This window comes from Scleropages formosus, chromosome 13 (assembly GCF_900964775.1).
Source record: "Scleropages formosus chromosome 13, fSclFor1.1, whole genome shotgun sequence".
NCBI classification, from domain to species: Eukaryota; Metazoa; Chordata; class Actinopteri; order Osteoglossiformes; family Osteoglossidae; genus Scleropages; species Scleropages formosus.
The window spans coordinates 4,462,467-4,479,656 of record NC_041818.1 but is presented as its reverse complement, the minus strand read 5'-3'; the positions used below and the strand labels follow the sequence as shown (position 1 = coordinate 4,479,656).

At 44.7% G+C, this 17,190-nt stretch overlaps 1 protein-coding gene across 1 annotated transcript in view; it reads left to right on the top strand.

Moving 5' to 3' along the window:
• Positions 1-17,190, top strand: part of LOC108925326 (connector enhancer of kinase suppressor of ras 2-like) — a 146,121-nt gene that overhangs the window by 82,546 nt on the left and 46,385 nt on the right. Inside the window, exons 9-12 of the mRNA XM_018737163.2 lie at positions 6,180-6,326; positions 13,987-14,117; positions 15,186-15,397; positions 16,115-16,201. Coding sequence (XP_018592679.2) covers positions 6,180-6,326; positions 13,987-14,117; positions 15,186-15,397; positions 16,115-16,201 — 577 coding nt within the window. The remainder of the gene's footprint in view (positions 1-6,179; positions 6,327-13,986; positions 14,118-15,185; positions 15,398-16,114; positions 16,202-17,190) is intronic.

Sequence of the window (17,190 nt, the reverse complement as noted above, 5' to 3'; positions counted from 1 at the left end):
CTTAAACTCCTCCACTTGAGGGAGCAACTCCCCCCTAACCTGGAGGGGGCAATCAATCTTTTTCCGACTGAGGACCATGGCCTCGGATTCAGAAGTGCTGATTCTCATCCCCGCCGCTTCGCACTCGGCTGCAAACCTCTCCAGTGCACGCTGCAAGTCTTGATTTGATGAAGCCAACAGGACTACATCGTCCGCAAAAAGCAGAGACGAGATCCTGCAGCCACCAAAACAGACACCCTCCGTTCCCTGGCTGAGCCTAGAAATTCTGTCCATGAAGATAATGAACAGAATCGGTGACAAAGGGCAGCCCTGGCGGAGTCCAACATGCACCGGGAACAGGTCTGACTCACTGCCGGCAATGCGAACCAAGCTCCTACTCCGGTCATACAGGGAACAAACAGCCCGTAGCAGCGAGCCCTGAACCCCATAATCCAGAAGTACCTCCCACAGGATGCCATGAGGGACACAGTCGAATGCCTTCTCCAGGTCCACAAAACACATATGGACTGGTTGGGCAAACTCCCATGAAATCCCCCTATAGCTGGAACACAATCTCCGGCCCCCCTTCTTTAAAAGAGGGACCACCACCCTGGTCTGCCAGTCCAGAGGCACCGTCCCCGAACTCCACGCGATGCTGCAGAGGCGTGTCAGCCAAGACAGCCCCACAACATCCAGAGACTTGAGAAACTCGGGGTGGATCTCATCCACCCTCGGAGCCTTGCCACCGAGGAGTTTTTTGACTACCTCAGCAACTTCAGCCAGGGTAATGGACGAGTCCCCCTCCGAGTCCCCGGTCTCAGCCTCCTCTACGGAAGGCGTGTCGGAGGGATTGAGGAGATCCTCAAAGTACTCCTTCCACCGCCCGAGGACATCCTCAGTTGAGGTCAGCAGTGCACCACTTCCACTGTAAACAGTGTTGGCGGAACACTGCTTCCCCCTTCTGAGTCGCCGGACAGTTTGCCAGAATCTCTTTGAGGCTGACCGAAAGTCTTCCTCCACGGCCTCACCAAACTCCTCCCAGGCCCGAGTTTTTGCCGCGGCGACTGCAAGAGTCACGTTCCATTGGCCGGTCGGTACCCGTCAGCTGCTTCAGGAGTCCCATGAGCCAGCCAGGCCCGATAGAACTCCTTCTTCAGCTTGACGGCATCCCTTATCTCCGGTGCCCACCACCGTGTTCAGGGATTGCCGCCGCGACAGGCGCTGGAGACTTTATGGCCGCAGCTCCGAACTGCCGCCCCGACAATGGAGGTGTGGAACATAGTCCATTCGGACTCAATGTCCCCAGTCTCCCTCGGGACCTGGTTGAAGCTCTGTCGGAGGTGGGAGTTAAAGACCTCTCTGACAGGGGCCTCTGCCAAACATTCCCAACAGACCCTCACTATGCGTTTGGACCTGCCAGGTCTGTCCAGCTTTTTCCCCCGCCATCGAATCCAACTCACCACCAGGTGGTGATCAGTTGACAGCTCAGCCCCCTCTTCACCCGAGTGTCCAAAACATATGGGCGAAGATCAGAAGAAACGACTACAAAGTCGATCATCGACCTCCGACCTAGGGTGTCCTGATGCCAAGTGCACTGATGGACACCCTTATGCATGAACATGGTGTTTGTTATGGACAAACCGTGACTAGCACAGAAATCCAATAACAACTCACCACTCGGGTTCAGATCAGGGAGGCCGTTCCTCCCAATCACGCCCCTCCAGGTGTCACTGTTGCTGCCCACGTGGGCGTTAAAGTCCCCTAGTAGAATGGCAGAGTCCCCAGTGGGAGCGCTTTCCAGCACGCCCCCCAGGGACTCTTAAAAGGCCGGGTACTCTACAGTGCCGCTAGGCGCATATGCACAAACGACAGTGAGAGACCGTTCCCTGGCCCGAAGGCGCAAGGAGACGACCCTCTCATTCACCGGGGTAGACTCCAACACATGGCGGCTGAACTGGGGGGCTATTAATTAGATCACACCCGCCCACTGCCTCTCATCCTGGGCAACACCAGAATAGTGGAGAGTCCACCCTTGGTCGAGAAGAGTGGTTCCAGAACCCAAGCTGTGAGTGGAAGTGAGCCCGACTATATCTAGATGGTATCTCTCAATCTCCCGCACCAGCTCATGTTCCTTCCCCGCCAATGAGGTGACATTCCAAGTCCCAAAAGCCAGAGTTGGCACCCGAGGTTAGGCACTCGGCCCCGACCACCGCCCAAATCACAACGCACAGGCCCCTTATGTCCTCTCCGGCAGGTGGTGAGCCCACCGAAGAGCGGCTCCACGTCTTGGCTTCGGGCTAAGCCCGGCCAGGCCCCATGGGCATAGACCTGGCCACCAGGCGCTTGCATGCGAGCCCCCCCCCCCCCCAGGCCTGGCTCCAGGGTGGGGCCCCAGTGACCCCATACCGGGCGGGGTGAACGAGATCATTGATTTAATAGTCATAAGGGGATTTTGAACCGCGCTTTGTCTCGTCTGTCGCCCAGGACCTGTTTGCCTTGGGAGACCCTACCAGGGACATATTGCCCCAGGCAACATAGCTCCTGAGATCATTCAGGCACTCAAACCCCTCCACCACGTTAAGGTGGTGGTTCGCGGAGGGGTCAGTTTGTTTAGTAGTTTGTATCATCCTGGAATATGGAAACATCATGTGGATTGTGTGGAAACCTAAACCTGTGTTATTGCATGAGAAGAGCGTTCTATAAAAATAAAAAGAATTGAATTGAATTGACTACAGTGTTAACACCACAGTATCCTGTCAAGTGTCCATCTGTATCTGTTGGTGAGCGCTGACTTGTGATCACTGTTCTACTTTGCTGATGCAGTTTGTTGACATTTGGCATATGCTGTCATTATTTTGAGATTGCTCCCCTTGACACTTCAAATTTTTTTGCAATTTTTGTAACCAATACACCTGAAAATTGGACACCACCTATTTGGCCTCATCATAACTCTCATGCCTCCTATTGCTTTGAAAATGCACATGACATTGTAAATTATCAGAAGTCTTTTATATCTGACACATACTGCTAATTGACAATAAACATAAATGACTCACCATTACTCAGCTCAGTTATGTTGGTAGTTTAGGCTTTGTTGCTTCAAAGATGAAGACTTTTCATGTGGTATTTGCTTCATTTCATCCAACTCCTATACTTCTTATAAGTATGTTCCTAAAATAAAACACCCTCCAAGGTCTTTTATCCTCATTTCCCTACTTGTGGGAAGTTATAGACTGCAAGTAATTATTTAGTCTCTTGAATTCCTACCCAAGCGAATGGGACTAGAGGGTAGTTTTTTCAGTAAGATTGAACATTTTGTAAAAAAAAAAAGTAAAAAACTGTCAACAGAAACACTCAGAGACCATGGAAAAGTATACCTTAAATTCCGAAACAATAAAACATTTCCATTTATTCATTTAGAAAACGCTTTTCTCGAAAGCAACGTACATCTTGAAAGAGATGAGACTTAGAGAGACTGAGATACAGACGTGTTGTCATGAGCTGGCTCCGGAAGGAAGTGGCGGACCCAAGTGCGGAGTGGAACAAGGGCTTTATTATGGGAAATCCGAGAAATGTCGTCACAGAACAGGCAAAATGTCTCCAAGGCGCAAACATCATTGAAGGGGCAATCCAAAAGGCGAAGTCAGTAAACAGGCAAGAGGTCGATGATCATGAAGAGGTAACGATGACTAGGGAGTAGGGCAAAGGGACTGGGACAGGGTGAAAGAATCAGGAAGGAGTTTAGGTCTGGCAAGGAGGTCTCGATCCTGCTCTGACACAACCTTTTATGCGTCAGTCTGTGCCACGCCCCAGGTGTTCCGCGTTGCCCCAGCGGCGTGGGCGTGGCACGTATGATTCTAAAGTACAGTTAGTTTCTTAATGTCCACCATATGAAACAAGGTACATCACACAACTAGCTGCATAAAACATTATCCGAATATCTACAATTCCTAATAACCTTCATAATTATATATATATATATATATACTGTATATATACTGTATATATAAACATTTCCATTACATAAAACAAAATGAATTCAGATATGCACGCTGCAAACTCAAAAGAACTAAATACTCAGTTCCCTAGTATCTATGTACGTATGTATGTATGTATGTATGTATGTATGTATGTATATGTACACACACACACACACACACACACACACACACACACACACACACACGCACACACGCACATATCACCTACAGCTTGTTCCAGATGTAATAATAATAAGAAAAAATCTTGGCAGGCTCATGGGGTGAAAATGTGGCTTTTCACAGGGCTGTCTGCTGTAGCAGCAGTTGGATGTACCCCTGTCTTGGGTGCAAGTTCAAAGTAGTGGTCTATGTGGCAAGACCCTGTAGTGGTGGGGCCAGGCAGTATTGTGGACCATGGCCCATCTGCGTGTGGTTGGCACCATGTGAACTGACATCCCCACCTTCTCCAGTTGCCAGCCATATCGGCTGTCTCTCTCAAAACTTGAAAGGCTTCTGTAAGGATAGTGGGCAACTTGCTGAGCTCTGTATACTGCAAGTCTAGCTTTGACACCTCATCAGCAAGGGTCAGGACAGGCTGGGCCCGTTGCTGCCATCCGACATGGGAGGTTAAAGACCCTTGATCAGTCTGCCACTGCTGCCAACTCCCAGGGTTAGGAGACAGCTGGTCTGGTCGGAAACACTTGATCTGCTATACACAGTAAACACAGATGCGGTGAACACTCTTATAGTCTCCTTTTGTCCTTGTCTCAAAGTCTTACTGTCTTTCCCTTTGTGTACTTCTGTTTTCTTTTTTTTTTAGTTCTGGTCCTTATGGTGCTTGCTGGTTGTATTGCATATGTGCGTCAGACATCTCCGCACACATTGTTGCCTGCCTGTCAGACATCTCTTCATGGATGTATGATCACCACCTCCAACTCAACCTCTCCAAAACAGAGATTCTTTACCTCCCAGCTGGCCTGTCCTCCTGTCACAACCTCTCGATCAAGCTGGATAACTCACTCATTTCGCCTAGTTCCTTTGCTAAGAGTCTGGGAGTAACGATTGATGCAAGTCTGTCATTCTCTCAACATATAGAAGCAACAACCCAGTCCTGCAGATACATCCTGCATAATATTCGTAGGATCCGTCCCTACCTCACTACTGACTCCACCCAACTACTTGTTCAGGCCATGGTGACTTCCCGCCTGGACTACTCCAACTCTCTTCTGTGTGGCCTTCCTGCTAATGCCATCAAACCTCTGCAGCTTCTACAGAATGCTGCTGCATGAGTTGTGTTTGATTTGCCAAAGCGCTCCCATGTATCTCCTCTACTCATCTCTCTACACTGGCTTCCTATAGCTGCCCGAATCAAGTTCAAAACCTTGGTTACTGTGTACAAATGCATCAATAGAACTGCTCCTGGCTATTTACAGGACTTGATCAATCGGTACACCCCAGCCAGGCCCCTTCACTCATCTACTTCTGCTTGCTTGGTGGTCCTGCGCACGAAAGGCAAAGCTCGGAGGTTCTATGACCTTTCCCTGTCACCCAGCACTATGGAAACTCTTGTCTGTTTTCAAGAAGGGTCTGAAAACCCACCTTTTCCAGATCCACTTCGCCCAAGATCTCTTCAGATCATCTATGGTGTAACTGTTCATGCATCGTAACTCCTGAAGCATCCCCAGATACAACCTTTATTCAGCCATTACTCTGGTACTGTACTGCTCATTTGTGTCTTATAATATTTAATAAGAAAAAAAATTGGTGTGGGTATCGGGATTTGACTATCCTGTGCCTAATGCACCTACTTGAACGATGAACCTCGGTGCAGCAAGTGGTAAGGAACAAACTAGGTTTGTTTGAGACTTTCATGTCTGTAACTATGTCTCCTTCTCTCAATGTAATGCATAAATTGTACTTTTACTGAGATGTACGTCGCTTTGGACAAAAGCGTCTGCTAAATGAATAAATGTAAATGTACATATAAATGTGGGTACTTAAGCAACTTGTTAGTTGCAGTGCATTTGAACACTTTTGGGACCTGTTGATTCTGGTACGTGTGGATATTTGTATTTTTTTGTTATTCATAGTATCTATGACATTCCTTAGTCATATCCATTTGTGACATTAACCAGACTGAAAAACACAGAATCTTGTTTATATACATAATATTTACCGCATCTTGGGGCTACTTGTAGCATCCTGTCTTTGCTTCCCTAGGTGGGCTGGCAGCTGAAGAATCTTGTCAATGCTCTCAGAGAGGACCCCAATGGTGTCATCCTCACCCTGAAGAAGAGGCCCCAGAACACCCTCACCTCCGCCCCTGCCTTGCTGAAGAATGTGCGCTGGAAGCCCCTTGCACTGCAGGTAGACCTATCTAACTTTATACCAACTCTTGCATTATTCTCATTAACCAGTCCTCTGTGTATTCAAAATCTGCACAACTGAATCTACACCAGCAATAATACTTACAATATACTAGGTGACTATCACTTTGTTTCTTGTTAAAACTAGAGTAATTAGTATTTTCCAACACAGAAAGAATGTTGACTCAAAAAGTTGACACAAGAGAACAACAATAGGGGTGTTAGCAGTGCTAAAGGCCAGAAGAAACAGCAGGGACAGGAACATAGAGCTATAGAACAAATACTTTGTCACATTTGAGAGATAGTGTAGGGACAGCTCCATCAGTTAAGAAAAAATAGTGCTTGTGTCCCGATATGATCCATAATAACAATCTCTTACATGTATCTTTTACAATTTTTGCTATTTTGGAAGTGCTGTATCATTCATACTATGATAATCAGTCAAATAATGATTATCTGCTGTTTATTATTTGATGCTAAGCATTATTTTTTATTTGGTAGAAATTACAGAATTGTTTTTAACACATTACATTCATTTTGCTGACACTTTTCTCCAAAGCAACTTACAATATTAAGGTTATAGTTATAACAAGCTTACCACACAGACAGACACACTGGCTGAAACCCCATGTAACAAGTGGGGGTTCCGGTGAATTGGAGCCTAACCCAGCAACACAGGGCGCAAGGCTGGGGTAGAAGGGACACACCCCAGACAGAACACCAGTCCATTGCAAGTAACCCCAACCAGAACTCAAACCCCAGACCCACCACAGAGGTGGCCCTGGCCAAGCCCTCTGCGCCACCACGCCTCCTCAAGCTTACATTATTCACCCATTTATACAGCAGGGTAATTTTTTTTCTGGAGGAATTTAAAGAAAGTACCTTGCTCAGAGGTACTACAACTAGAGGTGGGTATTGAATCTGCGACCTGTGGAACCAGAAGCAATAGCTGTAACCACTACGCTACCAGCTGTCTCTATGGCTTACATGTCCCTAACATATGTCTAAAATAAGCATTTTAAAAGCAAACCCAAATATCTGAGCTTAATGTTCGAGACTGTGTTGTCCACTGTAAAGCTACTTAAACAGTCCAAAGGGTTATTAAATGCTGTTGTAACCTGCTTTTACCAGAGCCTAAAACATATTGCTTGTATCGTTCTGCAGCAGGAACGTGGAAAATGTTGTAGATGTGAGCATTTCACTGGAGCTTTAGAATATTGGTTATCTGGAGGAACACTGGAGAACTATGCAAATCAGGTGGGATAGTGGGACATTAGTGGTGCAAGGGAACATGAACTGAGAAGGAACACACAAGTGGGACAGGTCTCAGACACATATATGGCAAAAATGAACAATAATGAAACATAAGCTGTAGTGCTTACAGTACCTAAGAAAAAAAAAACAGAGAAATGGCCTATTCCTGGAAGCGATCCCAGTGGGGTGAGCTTTACTGGGTTTGGACTAAAAACAGCAGTGAGATGTCTGTAATCCCGTAGATGCTCTGCAGACGATACCCTTTGAAGCATCCAGGGCCCTTTGTTTGAGGGGAGGGGCAGGGGAAATCTCAGTCAATCTGCAGCAGGAAGAATGCAGGATGGGTAGGGACAGGGGACCCTGGGGGTGTGAGCAGAGCCAGGGGCTGGCAGTTGACGTCAAAGCGTTTTTTCAGAGCGAGCCGCCTGACTGATTGCTTAGGGAGCCCTGGATGGCGATGTGGCTATTTTTAGAAGCGCGTACGACTAATTCATTTTCATGCAGCATGCCTGGCTTGATGTCACTGAGCTATCTCTCTCCAAATGCCTCTTTACGTTGTTCCAGTTATATGTCCCAAAAAAAAAAGACACATGCACTCAGGTAATTTTTTGGTTTTGGAAATACTATTGGTACTGATACTGTGTGTCCAGCTTTGCTTAACTTTTGGACCCTGTTGTCTATCATCTGACAATTATGCTGTAATCCCCTGGGGTGTTTGCCAGCATTTCTGCTCATGTGACATCTCAAGCCCTGTTTCAGCCTCACAAAACTGTGCCCATCACTGTTGCGGACGGAGCGCAGTGGTGGATATGGTAGACAATATTTAACTTTGCCTCATGAGACACGGCCGTGCCATCTGTTCTTCTGAAAGAGGATGCAAGACAGCCAAATGAAGATCAGTGTTAAAAAAGCAAAACAAATAAAGAGAAGGATTAGAAAACATTTTACCACATCCATAGTAATCCTGTTACTGTTCCAAGTCAGTGTGTTGTATTGTTTCTTACCTCTTTTTAAATATCCATAGCCTACATGTGATGTGCCACACAACAGTATCATGGCATAGCAATATTTCTCAATAGTTTTCAGCAGAAAATATTATGAGAATATGTCTATTGGAAATATTTCTTTGTTTGCTGGTGCAAATGGACAGACTGAATAAGTGTCACGCCCACGACCTCATCACGACAACGCACCTGTGGATGATCAGGGAAACAGCATAAAAGGACAATGCCAGACTGACCAGATCGTGGAACCTTGTTGAGCCATCCACTCACCCATGCCTGCGGTGTCCTGTGATCGCTCCTGCATCTTTGTTTTCTTCCTTGTCCTTGTCCTTGTCCTTGTCCTTGTTTTTGTTCCTGTGCCTGTTCCTGTTCCTACCGTGTCCTGCTCCTATCCTCCCCGAACCCAGTCCCTGGGTCTCCTCGGTCTCTTCATTCCCTGACTGTTGGCTTAGTTTCTTGGACTACAACTTCAGATTCTCCTTGTATTAATCTCTGCTCATCGGTGACCCTTGCTACGATTACTACGCATTCTGTCTGCCAATCCTGTGTAGAATCAAACCTTGCAATCACACTTGGGTCCGCCTCACTCTGGCCAACATAACAATAAGATGAATTCTATCAAAGAAATTGGATCATACCAGACACTACTGCAGTGGTTCCTAAATCCATGGTTGCAACCCAAATGAGGGTTGTGATGCCTTCCCTGAGGTTTGTGAGACATTCACAAAAAAGAAGAAATATTACAGTGTTATAAGGAGAATACTTTATTGCCACAATAAGATGGATCATTGAAATGGTCATTAGAACAGTTGTGGATAATACAGAATCCATATATTCTTGAATAATGCTTGTCTGTTCACATCTAGTCTTTGTGTGTCAAGCAAACCAATGAGAAAATGGTGTTGTCAAGCAGCACTCTGAATGCCATATTATAGATAGAGCTGTAATTTAGATAAACTTTGAAGAACTCACCCACAAAATGAAAAATTTCTACAGTATTTCAGCAGCACCTGAGAAAATCTTTGACTGGGTCTAAGCTTCATGTAATTTACTTTTCACGTCATCAAATCAAAAAGTCTTTATATTTATTACATGTTGATAGATAACTCCATGAAACTATATGATCAGAATGATTACTCATGTCCCAGCATTTGCGGTAACCATACCAGGACAAGGCTGTATTCAGGGTCACCACTCAAAAATTTTCGATACAGTAGAGTATATGATGTTGTGCTATGGATGGTTATACTACGTTCCTTTTCCATCTCTAACATTGCAGGATGTCTCTGGCATTCATGAGCCATGTGTGCTCTCTGCTGATGCCCATTTCATCAGCTGATTACAGAGACATCTGGAACGATGAGGGATCATTTGGCAGAGGTACCGTTGTGTCTGTGTCTTTAATGGGAGCACCTGATGACCCCGTATAGAAATCGGCCAGCTCCTGAGGGCAACCCTCCAGTTTACTGATCCTGTCCTACTGGTATCTTGTCCTCAATACCAGCTGTGAGACATCTTGCGATCCATTTATGGGATGCAAATCTCTTTGCCTCTGGATGCAGAGACACCCTGCGTGTTCACCTATTTGGAGCTCAGGTTCATGTTGAGTGATGTAATGTTGGGGTTCTGTGATGAAGAGGCATCATTTTGAGCCATGTCCTGATTTTGAATTCGTTTTTTAAGTGTTCATGGTTTGGAACATTTGGACCACCCCTCTGTGGGATTTTATTCCCAGGATCCCTGCAGAGTAGCCACAGGAATCGGGTCATGCAAGCCTTTCCAAATCTGAATTTCAGCTAACTGGGAAACAGCACATATTGGGCTTGCCGGACCTTCAGAACGGCACATAGTCACCTTCCAGATTAGCAGTGTCACCTTCACCTTCCCTTTGCTCTATTAAGTTCTGTCACGACTCATTTACCATCTCACCAGGAGGGAAATCTTCAGTGTTTGGAATGACAAGCAGCATTTCAGTGGACTCAACGGTGTCTCAGATATGGGGCTGGCTCCACTCTTTTCCATTTTATAAATGAGTCACATTATTCAAGGTATGAACCTTCATCACTCTCTGCCTCAGTTTTTAGTGAAAGTCGGCACTGAGTTCGTTCACAAAGTTTCTGAAAACATATCTTTTCATCGGAGAGAGGGAGCACCTCATCAGTCAGTGAAGATCTGTCCACTTATATGTCATATGTACTTCTCTGTAAAATACATGTTTCTCATGCACATGTTTTGAACCGCTGCTGAATTTGGTGATGTTTATTTTATTATTTTTATTTTTATTTTTTATAGAGTGCTCTTCTCATGCAGTGACACAGAACGCTTTAACACAGGCATACAGCAAGAAATATTGATACAAACAAAGAAGACAGTCAACTAATGGCTACCATAATGAAGAACTTATTATAGAGCTATAAGTATACCTACTGGTCACCGGGGAAAGGAACAAAAACTCCCAACTGAAGGTTGAGGGAGAAAAACCTCTGGGGGTCCACAGGCCAAAATTTAAGGGTTTAAGGGTTTGAAATGCAAATATTAAGTACAGATGGAGAAAAGAAGCTACTGAAGAATTTCTTATGCTGGAATGGGAGAATTCAAGTTCTTTTTGATCACTCAGCATTTCACAAACCACTCCTTTAACTGTGCTTGCCATTATTTCTAGCTGGACAGGAGAAGGAGAAAAGGGCAAGGGAAGGGTAAGGAGATGGAGCTGGAGGTAGAGCCTGTAGTATTAGTAGAATTCTCTATAAGTGCTATTTTATTGGAGTTGCATGGGCCCCCATCTCCTCTGACTGCAGTGTATAATCTTAGTGTCAGAGAGCAGCAGGCCCTGTCAGGGACGAATGCCTCACAAAGACAGCCAGCCAGTCGCCATAATTAGTAAATTACTGTTTGTACCCCAGCCCCTGTCAGAGTTGCCACAAGCCCAAGAAGCACCATCGTCTCCCTCATTCGCTTACTGTTTTTGGAAACGGTAGTTTCAACTCCACAGTTTAAATTCCATTCGTATCAGAATTTCCTGGATTTAGTTATGATAGAAAGCACAGTTTTGTGTTGGACATTATGGTGGATTATGCCACATCATATTGGATGACAAATATTTTGTCTTTTTATGTAGCTGATTTGATTTTATAGTCCCTATAGTTATAATCAATGAAATACAAGCATGTGCCTGGGAAAACAATGTTACCCCCTTTCCAGTGTCAGTATCAATCCAAATACTACATTGATTTCTCACAGGTTAAACTTTTATGTTAAACTGATTTCTTTTTCACCCCATGAAGACAAATTGTTATACACGCAGTCCCGGGATTATGGACGAGTTGCGTTCCTAAGTCTGCCTTTAAGTCGGATTTGTACGTAAGTCAGAACAGTTACGTACAGTTCTTGTCTAACGTCAGTCAAATGTTTGTCTTAGCATATAGTATAGCTTGTACCTTTCTATGTATAAAAACATTAAAGAAACACTTCAGATACACTAAAACATCTTTAATATAACAACACAGTAATAAAAAAGAATAATAATAATACTACTAATAAAAATAGTAACTACAGTATTTATAACAGAGAGACATAGAAAGAGATAATAATAAATGTTACTATGGTATTTATAGTAGAGAGAGGAAGAGGAGAAATAAAATGTGTTTGGGGGTGTGTAGGTATAAAAAACATTAAAGAAACTTTAATGTTCACTTTTCCAGTGTTTGTTGTAGTTTCACCTTTTTCTGATCACTTTATTATTTCCACTTTGGCTTCAATCATTATCATTTTCCTTTTCTTGGCTGCATCATCATCACTTAGATCACATTTACACCTTAGTGCCATGGTTAAGAGGGTAAAAACAAACAAAAAAAAAACCATTCAAGCCAAATACATTAACACACGAGGCACTGTTAACAGCAACGTGGTCCATGTCATATTGAGCAGGCAGGAGACTGAGGTCTGTGTGTGGGCCCAGTTGCAGGATCTTTATTGTCGGTACACAAGGGAGCAGGCAAGATAAACAGTCGGCGATAGGCGTGGGTCGGTCGATGCACAAACATAGGTCTTGGGGAGAAGCCGATGTCGTAGTCAAGGGGGTGATGCAAGTGTCGGGAGCAATGTCAGGAGCGGGAATGAGGGACTTGGAAGGACAAATAGGTTGTCGTAGGCTCACTTGAGAATGGTGGAGAGACAGGCGAGATTGTGGGCGTGACAGTCCGACTGAAAAGAACCAAGTCTTTGTCCTACCTCGGGCTTACGCACCGATGAACCACTGTTGATGCGTGTCACAAAGTAACGTGCATTTGTTATTACAAATCATTCTATGTAACTCAAATTTTTAATATAATAGCCTTTATGGGAGGTAGTTCATAAATACAAGTTGTACGTAACCCTCGGACTGCCTGTATACCATCATGTGACAAAAACTCAAACCACATAGAAAATATGGTATTTTCTTGTGTTTCCGTCCAGTTAAAGTTGTAATCATAGTTTTTATGGGAATGAATATCCCAGAATGCTATGATATAGTATTTGTAATAATTTGCTTTTAGGCTTCCCATATTTTTGACCTTTGTGCTGTTTTTATTTATTTCTTTTGCTTTTTTAAATATTCAAATGTTTTGCTTGGCTCCAGATGCAAAGAAACTTGGTTGCCCAAAGACTTCTCTCAAATGCTTCTTGGTTGCTAGGAATGTGCTCATTGTTGCTAAAGGAGAATGACGGCTCTTTGCCAGCCCTTGCTCTATTTAATTGTTTGGTTGAGGGAAATTCCAAGGGTAGGTCCATTCTCTGTGTAATTCACCTTTCTGAGTTTTTTGTCCCTGATTATTCTTGTTTATTAGCATTGAAATGAGTATGCTTACTGCCTTAAGGAAAATACCAACATGCTCATTGGAAATTAACACCACAGATTAATCATGTTGTCATGACTTGATTCTTTTCAATTAAGAAAGAGTACTTGTGTTTGATTACTATGGAGCGCTGACCTAATAAATCAATTGCTGCATTTTAAGTGATGTAAAGAAGTTGTAGGTGACACAGGCAGCACAGTCTCTTCAGTATATACACTCAGTTCATTCTGCTGCTCGGAAATTTGTGATCCAGCAGGATAGCTGAGGACACAAGATAAGTATTAATGGCTTGGCTACATCATCTTGGCCAGTGACACAGTCTCTGAATAGGAGTCTACTTTTTGTCACCACTTACAAATAAACAGGCCTTTCACTGAGGAAACCAACGCTGATTCATGGCTTGATCCATGAGCTCTTCTTCAGTTACCATTCATCCTCACTTTACAGCGTCTTGCACTAGGAAGGAACTGGTCACCAAGTCTAATGACTTGGTTTGCCCCTTTGTCCTGCTGCATTGTCTTTAGTCAATCACTCTCTCTCTTCCTCTCTCTCTCTGTCTCTCACTCAGCCAATTCCTACAAGTCCAAACAGCGACTCAACCACCCCAACCAGCACCATGGGAATGTCTTCCAAAATGGATTGCTCCAACATGCATGATGTCTTTATTCTATCACCTGTTTCGGGGCTCTACGGAGCCAGGTAGGACAGTTGGCCTCTTGACAGGAAGTTACTTTTCCTCTTCCTCCCTCTGAAATGACTGGGGAATAGTGTAAAACCTGTGGTAAACCCAATGACTCAATGGTGACCTGTCACCCAGCAGATATATCTAAAGTATAAGATAATATACTAAGTTCATATGGCAGGGCTATCGGTATTTCATTCATAATGAAAGCACTCATCAAAGTGCTCCTCAGGTGCACAAAGACTGTGACTGAAAAACCAACTGTGAAGAAAGCTGTGTCTTGCCACACAGAGGCATTTGTCCTTTTATGATTTCAGCCTTTTATTGGTGCACCTTTTTCAGTCATCCTCTGCTGATATTCCATTACAATAAAAACATTTAATTTGAATTTATTCTGTCTTCTGTGCTCAACATATTGGATACTACACACACACACACACACACACACACACACACACACTTTCAGAACCGCTTGTCCCATACGGTGTCACGGAGCCTACCCGGTAACACAGGGCGTAGGGCCGGAGGGGGAGGGGACACACCCAGGACAGGATGCCAGTCCGTCGCAAGGCACCCCAAGTGGGACTCGAACCCCAGACCCACCGAAGAGCAGGACTGTGGTCCAACCCACTGCGCCACCGCACCCCCCGCTGTATTGGATACTACTGGATATTTAAAAAAAAATGCATAGAAACCCTGTCTAGTAATGTTTTAAACTTTCGGTGTTCCATCCAAATTCTAACTTTTTATTAAGCATATATGAAATTTAGATGCTAACCTAATGTCGTGTTACACCTTTTAATCAACTTAATTCCAAGGCATTATCATAAATTCTAAATTTCTTTTCTGAATTTACAGTCTATAGACTTCATTACCTGGAATGATACCACTTGTGTGTGTATGTGTGTTTGAATTCCCGAATATGGCATTTTATTATTTCTGTTTTCCTCTTTATTATAGTCTCACCCATTAATTTCCTATGACTGCCCAAATCTGACTGCAAAAACCACAGATGTAAAACACAGTTTAAGTTGCATGACATGCCGGGTGTGATGCTGCAGACTACTGGTGACTCCCCTTTACAGGGATGAAATGGGAATTACATCCTGCGATGACATCAGCAAGTACAGCATGGGCAAGTCGGGGATGAAGGGCTTGGATTCACCTAGCTACTACCTCGACCATGAGAGTGGAAAGTACTACACTCTGATGGAAGGCGAGGGGGTGCCCGTTGGCCCCGACTATGACCGAGGTCGACCCACCAGCGTGCGCAGACGAGACAAGACTCCAACTCATGGTAAGGCCCCTGTGCCATCCTCCCACCCTCAACACTGCCCCCAGCACCCAGCCCCATGTGTGTCTCACACCACATTCCAGCATGTACCACAGAGTTGTTGGCCTTCGGTTGTGTCATGTGTCTCTAGAGCACCTCCCAGGACTCATGTAAAGAAATGAACACTCTGGCCTGATGCTTCATGCCCTGGACTTTACCAGCTGTTGGTGCCCAGCAAGACGTTCTCATACTTTTTCTCAAGCACTGCTTGAAATGGAACATCTCTGTCAGCGCTCGACAGTGACCACTTTAAATGCCCCCTCGAAAGGGAGGAGGGGTACTGAAGGTCTCCAGCCATGGAACACAGCATGCCTGCCATTGAGGAGATAAGGCCCTCAGGCTGCCACAGCCAAGCCATTTTTCAAATAGACACCCTGGCAGGCAAGTGGCTGTGGAACAGTCCCAGGCTAGTAATTACTCCAGCAAGGCATGCCAAGCTTATCTGATGCTCCAGAAGCCCTTGTGCTGTTTCCTCTTTCTTGCACGCTAATGTCTCCTGCCCCTACTCCTTCTCAGTACTCGCCCCTTCTTTGCCACTCGGCACTCTCCCTCTCTGGTTTACCTCCTGTCTGTCCTCACCCCCCTTCTTACATTCAGCCTCCTCTACACCAAAGCCTGCAACCCCAGCCCCAGCTAGCTTCACGCACCTTTGGCTGACATCCTCCTGGGACTTCTTTCCAGGTGACCTCAGACCGGTTTCCATGCCAATGGAGTACAACTGGATGTTGGAAGCAAAGGAGTCCAGTATGTACAAGAGGGGCAGTAGAGGTGGGTTCCTGGAAGAGATATCCCCAGCAGCTTGGAGGCCAACTGAACCCAAGTTCCCCTGTACATATAGTATGACACATGCAATACGTTGGCATGGGACACACATCTGAAAGAGAACATCCAAATACTTGGGCTCTTTTACCTGTCACTTTCATTTATTTCTTGTGGGTCCTACTGTGATGTAATTTATTGTTATTAATTTATCCTTGTTAACTTTTCTCCAAAGGGACTTACAGTGTTTATACAATAGAGTAATTTTTCCTGTATCAATTCATGGTTGATCAAGGATACTACTACAGGAGTCAAATTCAAACCTGGGTCTTTTGAGTGGAAGGCAGCAGTTCTAAGTATTATACCACCTCCTGCTCCCATTCTGGTGAAGCTCTACACAATTCACTGGGGATCAAATATAGAAGCAAAAATTAAGAAATTATCTAACCAAAGAACAAAACCTTCATTTTAACTTTTTTAAGAGTACTGCAGCTATTGTTATTGATGCTTGTACCATAGAAATTTTTACACATTCACTAATCATATTCAGATGTAAAATAAATATAACATAAACTCAGTTACCTAGAAGCAAACCTAATGAACTAAAAGTAATTTAAGAAACAAGGGGGTGCGGTGGCGCAGTGGGTTGGACCACAGTCCTGCTCTCTGGTGGGTCTGGGGTTCGAGTCTCGCTTGGGGTGCCTTGTGGCGGACTGGCGTCCTGTCCTGGGTGTGTCCCCTCCCCCTCCGGCCTTATGCCCTGTGTTACCGGGTAGGCTCCGGTTCCCCGTGACCCTGTATAGGACAAGCGGTTCTGAAAGTGTGTGTGTGTGTGTGTGTGTGTGTGTGTGTGTAGTTTAAGAGAAAAACAAGGCCATTTTGAACAAGTCACAATTTTGCAATTGCCTTCCAAGTTTCTGTGAAGGAAGCACTGTGGAAAACAAATGCACTACACTGACATTTTATTGAAAAAGAAAAAATAAAAACACAAAATCTAA